Here is a 16885-nt window from a genome sequence, read left to right as displayed (position 1 = left end):
CCAATCCTTTTCTCCTCTTCCCACTTACCCATCTTTCAGTAAGTCTTTCCAATGCCCTTGCACTTACCTGACACAATATCTTTTCATCATATCCACTGGCAACATCTTAACCCATCAGCTTTTTCTGAGAGAGCCAGACAAGAGGGCAGATAAATTCCTCATTACCCACCTCAGGGGAAACAAGACATTTTAAAAACAGAGACATAAAAAGGCAATAAAATGAGAAAAGAGAGGGCACTGGTGTGGGCCAATGATGATACTGTGCCATAAACTGAGGCGTCTGATGACTTCCACTCCACACCTGAGGTCTCAAAAATTGGGGTCTCAGCTTAGTCAATAGCTCTCTGGTCAAATCTTACCAGGAGGCTCTTACACAGCACTGCCTGTCGTCCAAGTCACTGTTGTCATTTTATTTTTCCCCATTGCAATCCTAACACCGAACTATGTGGTTCTTTGATCAAAGATCTGTGTCCTGGTAGATCTAAACTCCATGACAGCAGGGACCCCATTTTTGCTCTGCCCTGGCTCCTAGCACCTAACACCAGTGCCTGGCCCCTCCTAGTTATTCAATGTATCTTGAACAAATGACTAAATAGGAATGTAAAAATTAATAAAGTTAATACCCAGTTTTTTCCTTACTAGAAGAGTGAACTCAGTGGATTAGGTTTGTGAATGGCTTGGCTTTGCACATTCTCTCAAGCATTTCCCCTTTTCTCCTGGTTTCTCCAGTCACTCCAAGTTACAGTATTTGTTTTCGGGTCAAATAAAGGACACTGTGAGGCGGGGGTGGGGGGGGTGTTGGTATGTGAACGCAGAGATAGGAAGCCTCTGTTATCTTTCTTCACACCTCCTGGCAACCAACAGGGCCCTTCAACTTCCCGGAAAACACAGCCCTGGAGGGGGTCTGCCCTGGAGGGGGTCCACCCTGGATTGCCTGGTTCAGCCTGTGGGGCACAGGAGGGAGCCAGTGGGGAGCAGGGCGGGCCCAGCATTGGCATGCGGAGTGTGGGGTGGCCCTTTCTCCAGAAGGGCCCCCAGCCAGGCCACCAGGCCAGCCCATAGTTGCCTGGAAATGCCCCTCCAGAACCAGGAATGAAAAAGGAAGGAGAGTGAAAAGAAAGCAGGTGGGTGTCAGGCTGTGGTGGGCCAGTTGGAGGAGGGTGTCTCCCACAGCAGGTGAGCCTTCAGGGGTGTCCCAAGGTCAGGCGACCAGTCTTTCCTGGGATCCTCGTCTACTCAAGACCCTGTGGTGGCGGTGGAAGGAATCCTAAGTCTGTGGCAGGACACCTGGGGGTTGCAAACAGCCAGATGGTGGAGACCCCCATGGGAGCTTGCAGCAGGGGGTGTAGCCCAGACTTTTGGGGTCCGGGGAGGAGTCCCTGGGGAAACTGAGACCTGAAGGTGAGTAGCAATTTGTTATGTGAAGGGAGGCTGGGGGAGTGCTCCAGGAAAGCAGAACAATATTGAGGAACTGAGTACTGACAAAGTTAAGGACCTGACAGAATGTGTCAAGGAATCTGGACTTTATCCTGAAAGCAAGGGGAAACCATGTGAAGAGGGGAGCGACATGATCAGATCTACATTTTTGAAAGATCTCTCTGGCTGCAGAGAAGGAAGACAAGAGAGGATGTGGGGAGTGTGATAAGATGGCTTTTCTCTTTCCTGGCCTGGATGTGGGAGGTGGCCCTGAGATGGAAAGAAATGAAAGGATTCCAGAGATACTGAGGAAGTAGAGTCATCAGGACCTGGGGGTCGGGGGAGGAGAGGGAGAGACCTTGGTGATGATGCCCAGGTTTCCGGCTTGGAACCCGGGGTGGACAGGGGAGACAGGAACGCAGAAGGGGACGCACACTGGGGAGCAGGATGACACACCCTGTTTAGGATGTGTTGAGTTTGCTCTGGAAGGCAGGCAGGAGAGATCTGGGAAGGTGTGTAGCTACATACGTAAAGGATTCTGGGAGCTTACATGCTGAGGAGCAGGGTGCTGCAGAGCATGTCCCTGTGGCCTCACCCAAAGGTCAATATATAACACCTATATAATAGAGGTCCGTGGAAACATGTAAACAAAGCATCCTAAATAACACCAAGTCATGAGGGAGACTTGCCTTGGAGACGTGAAGTCTGGCCAGCTTCAACTTCAAGGGAACACTCTTAATTATGACAAATCTATCTTGGGCTTTAAAAGGGAAATTCCTTCTTGGATTCCCTGAAGCCTTCACCTGTAAGGTGGACTCACTTGGTATGGCTGATGAATTCGGGGCTCCAGGGACTGCCGTCGAGTGAAAGCCTTCCCGGCGTGTTGCTTTTTAAACCCCTGGATGCTGCTGCCCAACTGGTGGTGGATTCTTACTCTTTTTGTTCTATTTCTGTAATGTCTGAGCTAGTCACTTAATTCTAATCATTTAATTTCTTTAATATTTTCTTAATTTTGCTAATACCAATAAAATTAGCTTTTAAATTCTAAAGTAGTGTGACAGCGTCTATTTCTTTTGTTGAAATCTGATCCTATCAATTAAGCAAAACAAATGAGGATGAAGATTTGGGAGGTGTTGGCATATATAGGAGTGACATTCTCTAGGGAGGTGGTAGGGCCTGGTAACCCCATGGGCTGCCAAGAAGGTAGGCATCTTCTAAGAGGATGCAAGGGAAGGAACAAGGGACACCTCCACTGGGTTCAAGATACGGGGATTCTGGACAGACTGAGGAAGCCCCTCCTCACCTGCCCATTATGTGCCACCCCTCTGCATCAGGAGCCCATCCGCTTTACAAAAGCTGCGATTAGATCCCCTCTGCTCTCCCTCCAGGTGGATGTCCACCACAACACACTACCTTTCCCATGTGACAGTTTCCAGATTGCCTCCTCCCCCCGCTTCCGGGATAAGTGCTGAGAAACAGGTGCAAGACGCCGGAGGGCATGTGTCTGTTGAGAAGTCAAAACCAAGGGCTGCTAGACCCCAATGGGGAGAGGCTATGGCTCATTCTGAGGGTACCAGGGGTGTGTGCTGTTAGCTAGCTCTAGACACAGGGTCCCAGGATGCCATGTGGTGCAGTCGTCCCTGCCACCCTGGCTGCTGCTTACTCTACTGAAAAGGCATGAACGACAGGATCAGAGGCACTGGACTCCATTGTTGGGGAGTGGCAGACGGGTCAAGTGCCCAATTGGCCTCACCCACAAAAGACCCCTTCCATCAATGGTGCTTCCATTCTTCATGGCCAACCCTCCATCTTTGAACCTGCTCTTTCTTCTTCCTCTGCGCTTTGTGGATCACCCATGCTATTGCTTCTTCCCTTGCTTACTGCTTCTCCTGGCTTCATCTATTCTTCTACTTCTACCAGCTTAGTGCGAGCCCTCCTCACTCCATACTTGGGATATTACAGTGGCCTCTTAACTGGTTGTGTCAGTTTGGATGTTTTATGTCCCCCAAAACTCCATATTCTTTGATGCAATCTTGCGTGGGCAGATGTATTAGTGTTGATTAGATTGTAATTCTTTGTTTCCATGGATATGTGACCCACCCAACTGTAGGTGGTAACTCTGATTAGATAATTTCCCTGGAGGTGTGGCCCTGCCCATTCAGCTTGGGCCTTGATTAGTTTACTACAGCATATATAAGCTTAGACAGAAGGAGTGAGCTTGCTACAGCCAAAAGGGACACTTTGAAGTAGGCACAGGAGCTGAGAGAGGAGCTGCAGCTTACAAAGACATTTTGGAGAACGCCCTTTTGAAACGCAATCTGGGAGCAAGCAGATGCCAGCCACGTGCCTTCCCAGCTAACAGAGATTTTCTGGATGCCATTGGCCATCCTGCAGTGAAGGTACCCGATTGCTGATGTGTTACCTTGGACACTTTATGGCCTTAAGACTGTAACTGTGTGACCAAATAAACCCCCTTTTATAAAAGCCAATCCATTTCTGCTATTTTGCATAATGGGCAGCATTAGCAAACCAGACACTGGTCTTTACAATAACCACCTATCTCCCTTAAGCAACATCCATTCAATAAATATTTATGAGCCAGGCATAAGCAGCTCAGCAGGAACCTAAAGGTGAAAAGACAGACATGGTCCCTGCTGTCTTGGTGCTTAGAGTCTGGGGGACTAGAACCTAACAATACAGTGAGGTGTGTTGTATGATGATGGGGGGCCCAGGAGCCAAGGGGGCCCACAGGTGGAGCAGTTATCCTGGACATGTCTTCTGGAGATCTGACGGTGTGCTCCCATGGAAGAGGTGGGGAAGAAAGTTCCAGGCAGGGGGCACAGCATGTGCAAAAGGCCAGAGGCATGAAAAGAGGTTGACCCATTCAAGGAAGTGAGGGAAGTTCAAAAGGCCTAATGCACAGAGTAGGAGGGGAGACAGGTGCTAGAAAGTTCCAGAAAGGGGACTGGGTGATAGCTACAGGAGCCACTCATACCCAAGAACACACTGATCTTCCTCAAACACTGCTTTCTTGCTCTCAGGCCTCTGTTTAGGAATCTACCATTCATTGCCACTTACTTGACCCTGGCATCTCTGAGGCAGGTTCCTCAGCTGTAAAATGTGGGTACTAACATCTGCTTCATTACAGGACTGTGAACCATTTGCCTGTGCTTTCCCCCATCAGGCTGCAGGCTCAGAAAGAGGGACTGTTTTCCACGGTTTGGGGATCCTCTCCTGGAGCCTAGTGTATGGTTAGGGACACTTAATATTACATAGCTGTGTTGCTTAACCTGCAGTCAATGGACTTGGGTGGGGAAAAAAAATCACCACCTTTATTTTCAATAACCTCTTAAGCGAAATTTAGCATTTCCTTTAATTATGTTTGTAGATAACAAACCACAGCAGTACTGGCAGTCCCTGTGACTCTGTCACAATAGCAATCACATTTTCACCCACATTAGAGTTGTCGCAGGTATCTTGAAATATGCTTGATGTGCACTACCAGTCTGACTTTGCAGTGAATAAACCCACTGCCTGATCTTGTTAATGTCATAATGAAGCAGCATGGTTTTACTATATTAAAGACCTGGATTTTAAATTTTGATAACTGTATTAAAATATTTTACTTTCCTTCATATTCCTATATATTTTATGAATTTAAAAACATTATGCTGAGTAGGAGTCCATGGGCTCCACCAAACTGCCATAGGGGTCCATGGTAGGAAAAAAGGTTAGGGACCCCTGCTTAATAGGAGTTATCTTTTGGGGGTGGGGGCTTTGGTCCCCAAAGCAAACAACTATACCAACTGCCTCCAGTGTAGAGAATCAATCTACTGCACTCCCACCATGGACACATCCCCACACCCTCCTGAGAAAGGTGGCTGTGGATCAGCTCTCAGCTCATTGAGATCTGTCCCGTGATGCTCATCCTCCTAGCCAGCCAACTGGACTAGGGATCACTATGCCTGGCTGATGGCCTGGGAAGTGGCCAGTGGAGAGAGCTTGCCAAGTAAGTACTTTCAGATCCAATGGCAAGTAATTGAAACAATTAGATCCTAATTAGTCTGGATACACCGGGGAAGTCAGCAGTTGAGAGGGCCAGCAGAAGTTGAAAGACAAAGGAAGAGGTGGAGGTAGACAGAGAGGAAAGTGGAGTTGAGTGGGGACTTCTCAAATTAGGGTGGCTGGTGGGGACTGAATCATGCCCCCAACAAAAGGCATGTTCAGGTCTCTAATCCTGTGGATGTGAACCCACTTGTAAACAGGACCTTTGAAGATGTTATTAAAGATGTACCCAAAATGAATGAGGGTGGGCCTTCATCCGACTTTAGTCCTTATAAGCAAAGGAAATTGGACATGGAAGAAGCCACGGGGAGCAGTCAGACGCTGAAGTCGATGGAACCCAGAAGAGAAAGGAAATGACGCTGCCATGTGCACTGCCATGTTTCAGAAAATTGAAGGAACCTCAAAGATTGCAGGACAGCCAGAGGACACTGTCCTGGGGGTGGGGGAAGCAAGCCTTCTAGCTAATAAATTCCTTCTGCTAAGCCAACTCGTATGGTATTTGTTTCAGCAGCTAGGAAACTACGACAGTGGCTTTCTACTCTACTCTCCCAGAGGAGGCCTGGCCCTGCAACCTTGTCCCTTCATGAAGGTCTGGTTCCTACCACCTGGAACTCACCTAGCCCCTACTCCAAGAGCTCACTAGAATTGTGGAGGACCAGGAGATCCCCCAGTTAGACAAGGGTCATAGCAGAGCATGGCTCCTAATATCCCAGAGACCCAAAATGAGAAAGATGGGCAGAGGCAGGGTGCTTTTTCCTCAGCATCCCTAATCTAGTCTGACTTCTTCCAGCCCAGGAATAGGGCCCCACCCTTTCTGCCCAGCCCTGGAGGCCCTATTATGTTTTGTGTCCTTGCAGGTCCCTTTCCAAGGGCTCCTGATCCGCCTGGCTGCTCTCAAAGCAGCCAGAGCTGGTGTTGCCCCGGCAGGGTTGGGGGCAGGTGGTAGACCAGCAGGAATGGGAGGTAGGAGAGAGGTCAGTCACTCCTCACTGAGAGAGGCAGCATGGGGGCCTAGACCTCTGAGCTGGCTCCCTTCTTTCCCCATGGCAAGGTTCCTTCTCTCTCTCTGGGGTCTACAGCACTCCCCTTTTCTCCAGAATTCCTCACGGGTTAAGCCTAGTTCACTCTCTTTACCCAGAAACAAATTCAGATTCAACCACATCCATGTCTCACTTGACCTTCACATTTTAGAAGCAACGAGGCTCAGAGAGAAGTCCAATGCCAATGGTCAGAAACGAGTTGTCCCGTCTCCTTAGTATGCCCTATACAAACCCTGTACTGACTACCTCTCTAGCCTCACCCACAGCTCCCCACCACCCACCCCATCCCCACTGCCATTGCCAAACTGATGTACTGACAGTCCTCAAGCCAAGCCATCTTGTCTCCAAGCTTTTATCCCTGATGTTCCCCTGGCTAGAATACTTAGGATGCTCTGGCGAATTCTGAGTCAACCTTTAAGTCCCAATAGAAGCCGCTGTTCCTTGTACACCCCTTGGTAAGGGACCAATAAATGTGCCCCTTGGCCCCAGTGTCACGAAATTAGGGAACAGAGATATGGTCAGTTACTTGGAACCTAGTGGAATGGCCCTAGGATGAGAATTCCCTTGCCCAGTTCATGCCTGGGAAGCAGGTGACATCTAGGACGCTTGAGGGCACAGGTGTCCCTGGCTTCCAGCAACTGGCATTAATGGGTTTAATCACTCAACACATAACTGGTCTGCTGTGCTCTGCACACCTTGCCAGGTATGGAGAAACTAACTAGGAGGAGGCGCTCGAGCACCCTACAAATCCGCAAAACAAAAAACAATAGAGTTTAATCCGTGCAGGTGTACGAGGGTGGGATTGCCACCAGCCCTTCCCCCGCCCCCGCTGCGTTCTCAATGAGAGAGATTTGAGGAAGATTAGAAACCATATCTCCGGGTTGAGTGTCACTTTCAAGAAGGCAGGAGGCCTGAATTCTAACCTGGATCCACACCTGGCCCCATTGTGCCCCTAATCCCCTGCGTCGGATCCAGGAATTAGCAGTCTGGCTGGCAGCCCATTGGCGGCCAAAGGGCGTCCGGGAGCCAAGTGGGAGACCGTGAAACTAATCTCTTCTAACCCAGGAGACCTCACCTAGGCGTGGGCCCCTTAGACAAGCACCTGTTCCTAAGGATGTAGAAAGTGCGACCCCTTTAACAGGAGGCGACTGGAGGGGGCGGGCGGCTGACCCCAGAGGACGTCACAAACCCCAGGGCGAGTTCCCCGACCGGAAAGAGACCTCGCCCTCCGGCCCGGCGCCGGCACGGAGCGTAAAGTCGCGAACAGCTCCGCCCCCCCAAGGCGCGGGCGCCGATTGGCCAGCGCGGCCGCAGGGCGGGGCCAAATCTTAAAGGGAGCCGGAGCCAAAGAATACCCGAGTTGGCGGTGGCAGCTGCGAAACCTGTGGGGTAATGTCATGTGGCTGCAGGGGGTACCGCCCGCGCCCCTCTAATGCCCACTCTCAGGGCCATGGAGCCCACACGAGACTATCCGCTGTTCGGAGGCGCCTTTTCCGCCATGCTCCCCCTGGAGACCCTTGATGTAAGGTGAGGAGGCCGGGGTGCCGATGGAGGCGAATGAAGTGGGTCGCGGGAAGAGGCTGGGGCCAACGAGGGCCCGCCTCACTTCTCCCTAGCGACCTCCGACCGGTCCCGGACAATCAAGAAGTTTTCTGCCATCGCGCGACGGACCAGAGCTTGATCGTGGAACTTCTGGAGCTGCAGGCCCACGTGCAGGGCGAGGCGGCTGCGCGGTGAGGAAGGCGGGCCCGCGGCTGGCCAATGGGAGGGCCGGGGCCGACGGAGTGGGCGGGGCCTGCGGCTCGGACAGTTAATCAGGACAAGGAAATCCAAGGGAGGTACCACCGGAAGTGAGGGAAGCCCCTTAAAGGGGTCAGGGAGAGATGCCTCTCCCTGACTCTGTTCCCCAAACCCCAGGTACCATTTTGAGGACGTTGGTGGGGTGCAGGGAGCTAGGGAGGTGCAAGTGGAAGCTGTGCAGCCCCTCCCTGTGGAGAGCCTAGCCCTGAGGGGCTGCTGTCAAGAAGCCTGGGTCCTCTCTGGCAAGCAAAAGGTGGCTAAAGAAAACCAACAGGTGAGGCCAGAGGTGTGTGGGATGTCCTGGGAGGGTGAGGGGATGACCCGGTGACCCAGGGGGGGTCCCCTGGCAAACATCCTGAGTCTGATCCCTTTAGGTAGCAAAGGACGTGACACTGCACCAGGCCTTGCTGCAGCTGCCCCAGTACCAGACTGATCTCCTGCTCACCTTCAATCAGTCACAGTAAGGAGGAAGGAGAGGGTGGGTGTCTCCTCAAGGAGTCCCAGGAGAATCGGGTTGGGAGGGGCAGAGCAGGGAGACTGGCTGATGGACTCCGCTTGGGGTCACAGATATCAGGTCCCCCAGGGAACAGTAAGTCTGAACTTCCAGATCTGAGGCTTGGAAGATGTTCTTCTCTCTCCTTCTGTTCTCCCACCTCCAAGCCCTGAGATCAGGTCATCTCTTGGCCCTGAAAATCTGTCACCCCCGCCTTGGAGCCTGGATGACTTTGAACTGCTGGTGACCAGTCTGACCCTTCATGATCCCAACATCTTTGGTCCCCAGTAAAAACACTGAAGCACCGCACAATGCTACTCAGGACTGAGAGGCCCAGTTGTGGAGGAGAACAAGGGATTGGATGCCTGGGTCTCCCCTCTTCCTTCCCTATGCATAAACATAAGACACCTCCTCTCTGCAGAAATAAACTTGCTTTATAACCAATATAATCTCTGTGCCTTTACACCTAACAGGACACCTGGGTCCCCCCAATTCCCTTTGGTATTGGAGGGGGGAATTTTTAAACTGTGCATGGGAGCAGGAGAGACCCACGGCCAGCAGTGGCGGGAAGGGGGAAATACACTGTGGAGTGATTGGTCCAGCCCTGACTGAGGGGTATAAAGTGTACAGGAGTGTGGGGACAGGAGGTTGACAGCCACACCTAAGGAAGCAGGGAGGGAAACTATCCCTTATAGGGATTCAACCCTGAGAGAACAGACAGGGAGTGGGGTGGGGTTGGCTTTCCCCTAGGGATGGATGAAAGGTCACCTGGTCACAAGTCACCCCAACCTGGAAGTGGAGGCAGAAGTGTCCAAGGAATGCTGGTTTGGTGGAGTGGAGGGGGGCGGGAGTGGCTGTTATTTGGTGTCCTTGTAGTAGAGGAGGCGCAGCTGGTCCCAGAAGAAGAGGGAGAGGATGGTGTGGGGGCCGAGACGAAAGTAGGAAGCACCTAAACCCTTGTACATGCCGACAATGCCCTCCGTCCGAGCTGTCTGCAGCAGAGCATCCAGCAAACCCCGGTACATGAGGCCCTGAGAGCAGGTTGGAGAGGGAGGGAGAGCACACAAGGAGTTTCATAGCCCACTAGGGCTGTACTTCATGCTGTCCCAACTGCACCCACGAGTGGGTTGCTCCACTCCCCGGCTCTCCCTGCCTGCCAGCCCCCCTGAGCACTCCCTTACCTTGCCCTGACCGTCTGTGGGCTGATTGTAGAGTCTTGTGCTGACCACATCAAAGGGTGTCATAGCTAGCACCACCACAATGCCACTCACCATAGCTGCTGCCAGAGCTACCTTCCAGCTCTGGGGAGGAAACACCTAAGGGGGGGATGGAGGAAGTGCGTCGTCAACTAGCCAATCACTCACCACCTAAGATGGGATGGGCCCTGGGCTGGGATACAGTGGAGATCTAGTAACTCAGGGTGCTTACACTCCAGCATTTATAACAAGTGTGATGATGCTGGGAAGGAGGAGGGCCAGGACTCAGATATTCCTTCAGAAGTGAGTGACAAGAGAGCTGTCAGCAACCCCCAAGCCCTCCAGCTTGCTGCTCCCTCACATTTGAATGTGGGCACCGTCCCCACTAAAGTCCACCTTGGCTTGCCGTCCCCTGCACCCCCCCCCCATTCCTGGGATGGTCCCATCCCATTCCCGGGCAGTACCTCCCACTGAGTTATGAGGTCCTTGGTGGATGCGAAGGTGCAGAGCTGGGCGGAGGATCCGACGGCAACTCGGGGCAGGGCACCCGTGGCCCCACGCCACAACCCCACCAGGCCATGTTTCTGGCCAATCTGGGTTAGCGCCTGAAACATGCCCTGGTGGGGGAAGACCACAAGGGCACGGTTCAGTCACCCCAGCATCAGGGGCCACCACCTCCTGAGACTGCCAAGGATGGGTCCTTAACAGGTACCCATTGTCTAGACAACCAGGTCCATGTGGGTTTAGAGCCAGATGTTGGCCCCCAGTTGTCCTCCATCCTGTTGTTCCCTCCCTCCCCATCCCAGAATGAGGGGAGGATTTATGGAAGTGAGGACATTAGCAGGTGGGAGGAGCAGGAGCACTAGATTGGAGGAAGTGGGGTACAAGCTGGAAAGAGGTTGGACTCCAGGGGTAGAGCGGTGGTCGGGGATAGGCAGAAAGCTGGGAGAAAGTGGGAGAAAGGGCAGGGACTCCAGGCAGGCCTGGGAAACCCTCACCTGATGCTTATACTGGTGCCCCACGGCAATTTCTGTGGCCGCCTGTGCCTGTAGGTGTGTCTTCACCTGGGAGCAAGACAGTATCACAGCCCATGCGCCAGTGGGCATCCTTCCACCTCAAAGACCCCGATGCTTGACCCCCCTTGCACTTCCTCTATGGTGTGCAGCAAAGAATATCTTTTTAATCTGATAATTATTGTTGTTCCCACTAAACAAACCGGTCATGAGACTGTGTCCCTTGGCTGCAGTCCCAGGGGATGGATCTCCTAGGACTGTTAAGACACCCCACCCCCTCCACATCCTCCTTCCCTGGGGGTGGAGGATAGAGAATTTCCCAAGACTTCCTTAGGGAAAAACAGGGTGTTCAGCCTCTCTTGCCTGCTCCCATTCCCAGACTGGATCTCCACCAACTACCATGAGCATCAGACTTCGGGGAAGATTGTGAAGGTTCATTCACAAAACCTGCTCCCTCAGCCCCCAAGCCCTGCAGGGACAAGTGTCTAGCTGACTTTGGAGAGGCCACTATCGAATCTCACACCCTGGGAGTGAGACCAGCTTGCCTTTCGCCCTACAGAACATACTGCCACTGTGGGTGTTTCTAGGAGCACTAAGCAGGGCTACATCTAGCAATAACCAGCTGTGTGGCCTCGAGCCACTCTCCTCCCCTCTCTGGACCTCAGGCTCTTGATCTTTCCTTCACTTCCTACTCCTTCCTTCTACTCCTTCCTTCTACTCCGAGGGGCAGACAGTGAGAATGTCATCTGCCTAGGATCCTCCCCTATGATCAAAGCAAAATTAACAAATACTTAACTATGCACCCAGATGTATACTAGTACCTTCCATGTATTATTATCTCATTTCTCTCATTCAGTCCTCCCAACAATCACACAAAAAAAGGTACTACAATAGTCTCCATTTCACGAACGTGGCAACCGAAATTCAACAACTGGTAATTTTCAAAGCCAGGATTTGAACCCAGAAAGGCTAGTCCCATAGCCCGCAATCTCAACCAACACACTCAGTTGTGTCCACTGGATGGGTGTGTGGAGGGCAGATCAGAAGACCCCAAAGCCTGGCAGCAATTTCCTGACACTCTTCCCTGCTTGACGTGATAGCACCCTACCACATTTGCCCTTGCGAAGGCCCAGGCCCCCACCCTGCACTAAGAGTCTGCCCTGAAGGCCCCAGGCAGGACCCCTTCTCTCACCATGTAGATGGGGCTCCCCAAGTAGGCTCCCAGGACCCCAGCCATGGCCCCAGCTGCTGCACTGCGTGCAGGGCTGTGGGTGCCTTCGGCGGTGTGCAAGTAGCCTCCAGCTTCGGCCAGCCCGTAGGTGCCCAGTCGGATGCCATTCATCAAGAACTGGTATACTAGGGCAGGGGCCAGGCCCTTCTGCAGGGCGGCCAGGCCATCCACCTTGCCAATGGTGAAAAAGGCATGGAAGACGTTTCGGTAGTGCCGCTGATAGGTGCCGCGAACCTGCAGCTCCCCTTGCAACTGCATCCTGGTCTTCACCACCTCCAGGGGGTTGGTGAACACACAGGCGCCGCAGGCTGCCAGGCCGCTCAGCAAGAAGTCCATGGTGGGGTAAAGGAGATGGGAACTGGCCCAGGAGTAAGAAAGTCAAAATGAGCCTCAGGAAGGGGGTCGGAGGCCAAGGGAAGGATCTGTCTCAGTAGTCCAGCTTGCAGGAGGTAGGAGTTTGGAGTAAAAAATGCCAGAGTCAAGTGCCAAGAGGGTTAGCTGGACTTTGGGAGGCAGGAGCTGGCAGAGGGGGAAGAAAGAGGAGTTTAGGAGGGTCTGGTGAGAAGGCTGTGACAGGGTCCTGCTGGCCACGGGGTTTGGGGTCAAGGATGGGTAGGAGCCAGGAGGACGGCAGGTGCGATGCTGGCCGGCGATGGCCAGCCACGGGGCCCCGGGGGGAGGGCAGGGAAACGCGGAGTTAGGAGATGGGAACCAGAGAGAGGAAGGAGAAAGAAAGCCAGCAGGTTGAGGAGGGAAAGGATCCAGGAGGGGATCCGGTGGCGTCTCCGGGATAGCAAGGAGATCTGGATCCGGGAAGGAAGCCGGGGGGTCCGGCCAGGGATGGCGGTTCCCAGCAGCTGACGGCGCCCGCAGCAGCTTGGCCCCGGATAGCCTGCGGGGGCCGGGCGGCCACACTCCAGTCATTGGAGCCCGGCCAATAGGGAGCTTGCGAAAGCCGTCGACGAGCGCCGCAGCCAATCAGCGGCGAGCCGGTTCCGTGGCCAATGGGAGGAGCCCTCGGCGACCCCGGAATCTGCCGGGTGGGGGCGGTAGGCGTTAACTCTCCCGGTCCCAGCCTCGGGGCTGGGCGCTCCGGAGAGGTGCTCTGGGGCGCAGAGGTGTCTTTCTCCGGCGAGGAGGAGAAGTTGGACCCTGAGTCCCTCCTGCACGGAAGCAGAGGCTGGGAGCGGAGCCAGCAGTCTCCCCCCACACCCCCTGGAGTGTGTGGGTGCTGCTCCCCCGACGGGCGGAGCGCTTTCCTCGGGTTTTCTCTCCCGGGTCAGGGCTAGACGCGGTTGCCTAACTTCAGGTCCACGCCCTGCTCGGCTCTCGCTCCGAGAGACCCCTGCTCGGCTCTCGCTCCAGGAAGCTGCGGCCTCGCCTGCGGGAGGTGACGGGACACACCTGCTGGATGGGACGTATCTCCAGAGGCTGAGCGCGCCATGGAGGGTGTGGCCGACTGCAGGCGAGGGAGCGTAGTCACAGCTCTAAGCTCTTGGTCGTCATCGCAGGGCAGGCTAGGACAGAGCTGTTGATCCCCTCTACAGCGAAGCTTAGGTTACACAGGGCCAGCAAGTGGTAGGGGAAGGATCCTGGGATTCTGAACTCCTGTACTTGTTGAGTTTGGGCATGGTTAATCACGGAAGAACTTTCGAGAAAAGCGTGGAAACTAGCGGGAGGGTTGAGGGAGAAGGCTTGGAGAAAGAAGGCTGGGGATAGTGGATGCATCTTGGGAGGGGAGAGGCAGCAGAGAGCTCACCTGTGTGAGAGGCAGCCACCAGACTTGAGCTCAGCGCGTCTCCCGAGTTCCACTTCGGTTCTTCCCACTTACCAGCTGGAGGGCCTTGGGCAGGTTGCTTAACATCTGAGAGCCTCCTCTGTAAAATGGGAATGATAACATCTCTTGCACAAACCTGACTGAAAGTGTTGGGCATGTAATGGTGTCTCAATAATCAGGTTCAGACTTCTGCCCTTGTATACTTCTTCCCACTGCCTGAAATACAACCCCCTGCCCCTCTTCTTTTGGTGATCTCCAAGTCATTCTTCACCTTTGAGCATCATCTCTCCTGACCCGTGAAGCTTTCCCAAAGTGTCAACATTCAGCCACTCCCATCCTGCTTTACTACTCAAGTATTTGCATTCAACCACTTTTGGTTAGCGTTTGTTTACTGTCAGACTCCTTTCTCAAGACTGGGAGGGAGTTCCTGGGGCTGGGTCTGACAAATGTGCCCTTAAGTCATTATACCAGGGGATGAGGCAAGAGGGGTGTGGTCTGGGGATGAAAGGTAATGTAGAGCAGATAATGGGCCCCCTGACCACCTCAGAAAGAGTCCACAGAAAATTTCCAAGGAATGCTCCCCAAACACCCCCCCCACACACACACACCTGCTGGTTGGGATGAGAGTTCCTCATATTATTCCTTGAGATTACACCAGTGGTTGTCAAAGTGTGGTCCCTGGAGAAGCTGCAGACACCTGGGAACTTAATAAAATGCAAGTTTTCTGGCTCCACCCCAGACCTCCTGAATCAGAGATTGCACCTGGCAATCTGTTTTAATGAGCCCTCCAGGTTGTTCTAATGTGAGCTAAAGTTTTAGAACCACTGCCCCTTGCTCTTTAATATCCAGATGTCCTAGAGCCAGACAACTTTCTCCCTAATTTTTGCCTAATATCCTTTTTCTGTTCCCAGATCCCATTGTCGCAGGATAATGTGACTACTGAGGAATCTAATAATGAGGACTCCTTCTCTCTATGCTGCTCTCATATTTCTGTTCTAATCGTAAAGAACCAGTTATTAGAAGCATATTTAACAGAACGTTTACCTAAAAAGACTCAACTACAATTTCCAAATAATAAAAAGTGGAAAGGCCTTACTATAATAACTGGGACAGATGTTTCATACCCTTCAAGTTCCGTATTAGAAAATTATACTGAAGGAGAAGCTAAACAGTTAAAAGAACTGTGAATATTTTTTAAGAAAGCAGAAAGGCCCTCTCAATCTTCTTAGATATAGATAACATGTAATCACCTAGTCCTCTGAGAAAACAGGTTGGCTGCAGCTGTTACTTTAATCACAGAGAAGTGTAAATAATGTAGCAAAGTTGAATACAGTCCTAATCAAATGTGTGTTTATCAATATGATGTAATGGCTACAGTAATCAATAGGATAAAATGAACTATATTAAGTAATACTAATCTGTTTTCTAATTTTTAGTCTTTATACAAGTAGAAGTATGTTACATTACTCTTATAGGAAATCATAGCTTAACTAGTAAAAATATTTTTAGTAGAGTTTTACAGTAATTCGAGGCTGTGGATACCCTCCTATGATCTTGAACCATTTGTATTCACGAAGCATCATTTAATGTAAAAGTAGAATATGACTTAAAGTTACGCTAAATCAAGATGCTATAAATTCTCTGTAACTGAGGCAAGGGGGGCTCTCTGATCTCATGGCCAGCTGCGTCTGGAGGAACAGGGCTCCCAGGCTTGGTGATGTATCAATTAATTTTTACATTTTAAACTTGTTCCTTTTACCTTAAGTGCTCCTTTAGTAAAAATGTGTTAAATGTGGATTCTTGTCTTGAGTGCTCTTTTAAACTACTGTCTGTCCCTATACTCTTAATTGAGTGGGAGGTTGAAAGAAGTCCAACCCATTGAATCACAACCTGATTAGGCTCAGGCCTTTTCTCACGAAGATTACGGGTTTAAGGTATAAAGAGACAAACCTGTGACACCTGCCCTAGGAGATCACAGGTTTAAGGTATAAAGAGACAAACCTGTGACACCTGCCCTAATTCCATATTGCATTTGATTGTCGTATTTCCCCATGCTCCTCTTGGCTGTGACCCTTTCTCAGACTTTCGTTGTTTTTGTTTTTTTAACTTCTTATTTGGAAAAATACTTGCAAACTTACTGAACCATTACACAAATAATACAAACCCTATACAGAGAACTTTAACATATCCCTACCAGCCTAGATACCCAGGTCCACCAATTTTAACATTTTGCCACATTTGCTGTATCATTCTATCTATCTATTGTCAAAAGACAAATCAGAGTCAAGTTTGCAGATTGCAGCCTTTTGTTTGGAACACCCAAGATTTTGCTGCAGCAAAGAAGTCTGATCACTTGTAAAAATGGAGGTAGCGTTGATACTCTTGTGATGGTAAATGATTTTTATAGCCATAAAAAGGAAGTTAGCTTGACTCCTGTTAATTGGATAGGGGTTTGTCCATCTTATACGGACAGGTTTAGGGCAGGTGGGTTTTATTTTGTATTGGGTCCAATGTAGTGATCTAGGGGCTTGATTGGTTATCTGAGTGTGCCAGTTTGAATGTATTATGTCCCCTAGAAAAAGCCATATTCTTTGATGCAGTCTTGTGGGGCAGATGTTTTGGTGCTGATTGGATTTCCGTGGAGATGTGACCCACCCAACTGTAGGTGATAACTCTGATGAGATAATTTCCATGGAGGCATGGCCCTACCAATTCAGGGTGGGCCTTGATCAGTGGAGCCATATAAAGGAGCTGACAAGCAGAAGGAACTCAGTGTAGCTGTGAGTGATGTTTTGAAGAGGTGCTACAGCCAAGAGGGACACTTTGAAGAAAGCACAGGAGCTGCAGATGAGAG

At 51.4% G+C, this 16885-nt stretch overlaps 2 protein-coding genes across 4 annotated transcripts in view; one reads left to right on the top strand and one right to left on the bottom strand.

The window, feature by feature from the left end:
* The first annotated feature begins 7846 nt into the window (after positions 1–7846).
* On the top strand, positions 7847–9258 carry RANGRF (RAN guanine nucleotide release factor). The gene is made up of 5 exons (XM_037809324.1): positions 7847–8048; positions 8138–8254; positions 8439–8595; positions 8696–8781; positions 8982–9258. The coding sequence occupies exons 1-5, from the start codon at positions 7954–7956 to the stop codon at positions 9103–9105; spliced, it is 579 nt and encodes a 192-aa protein (XP_037665252.1). The 5' UTR covers positions 7847–7953; the 3' UTR covers positions 9106–9258.
* SLC25A35 (solute carrier family 25 member 35) overlaps positions 9058–16885 on the bottom strand; it is a 32220-nt gene continuing 24392 nt past the window's right edge. For 2 of the 3 annotated variants that reach the window (XM_037809322.1, XM_037809321.1), the window contains 7 exons: positions 14640–14735; positions 14014–14131; positions 12216–12773; positions 11009–11074; positions 10475–10627; positions 9996–10130; positions 9058–9845 (listed from right to left, as the gene is read on the bottom strand). In XM_037809322.1, coding sequence (XP_037665250.1) covers positions 9672–9845; positions 9996–10130; positions 10475–10627; positions 11009–11074; positions 12216–12590 — 903 coding nt within the window. In that variant the 5' untranslated portion in view covers positions 12591–12773; positions 14014–14131; positions 14640–14735 and the 3' untranslated portion in view covers positions 9058–9671. The remainder of the gene's footprint in view (positions 9846–9995; positions 10131–10474; positions 10628–11008; positions 11075–12215; positions 12774–14013; positions 14132–14639; positions 14736–16885) is intronic. The other variant, XM_037809323.1, reaches the window with a different exon arrangement.

This window comes from Choloepus didactylus, chromosome 18, assembly GCF_015220235.1.
Source record: "Choloepus didactylus isolate mChoDid1 chromosome 18, mChoDid1.pri, whole genome shotgun sequence".
Taxonomy (NCBI): domain Eukaryota; kingdom Metazoa; phylum Chordata; class Mammalia; order Pilosa; family Megalonychidae; genus Choloepus; species Choloepus didactylus.
This window is presented reverse-complemented; position numbering and strand designations above follow the sequence as displayed.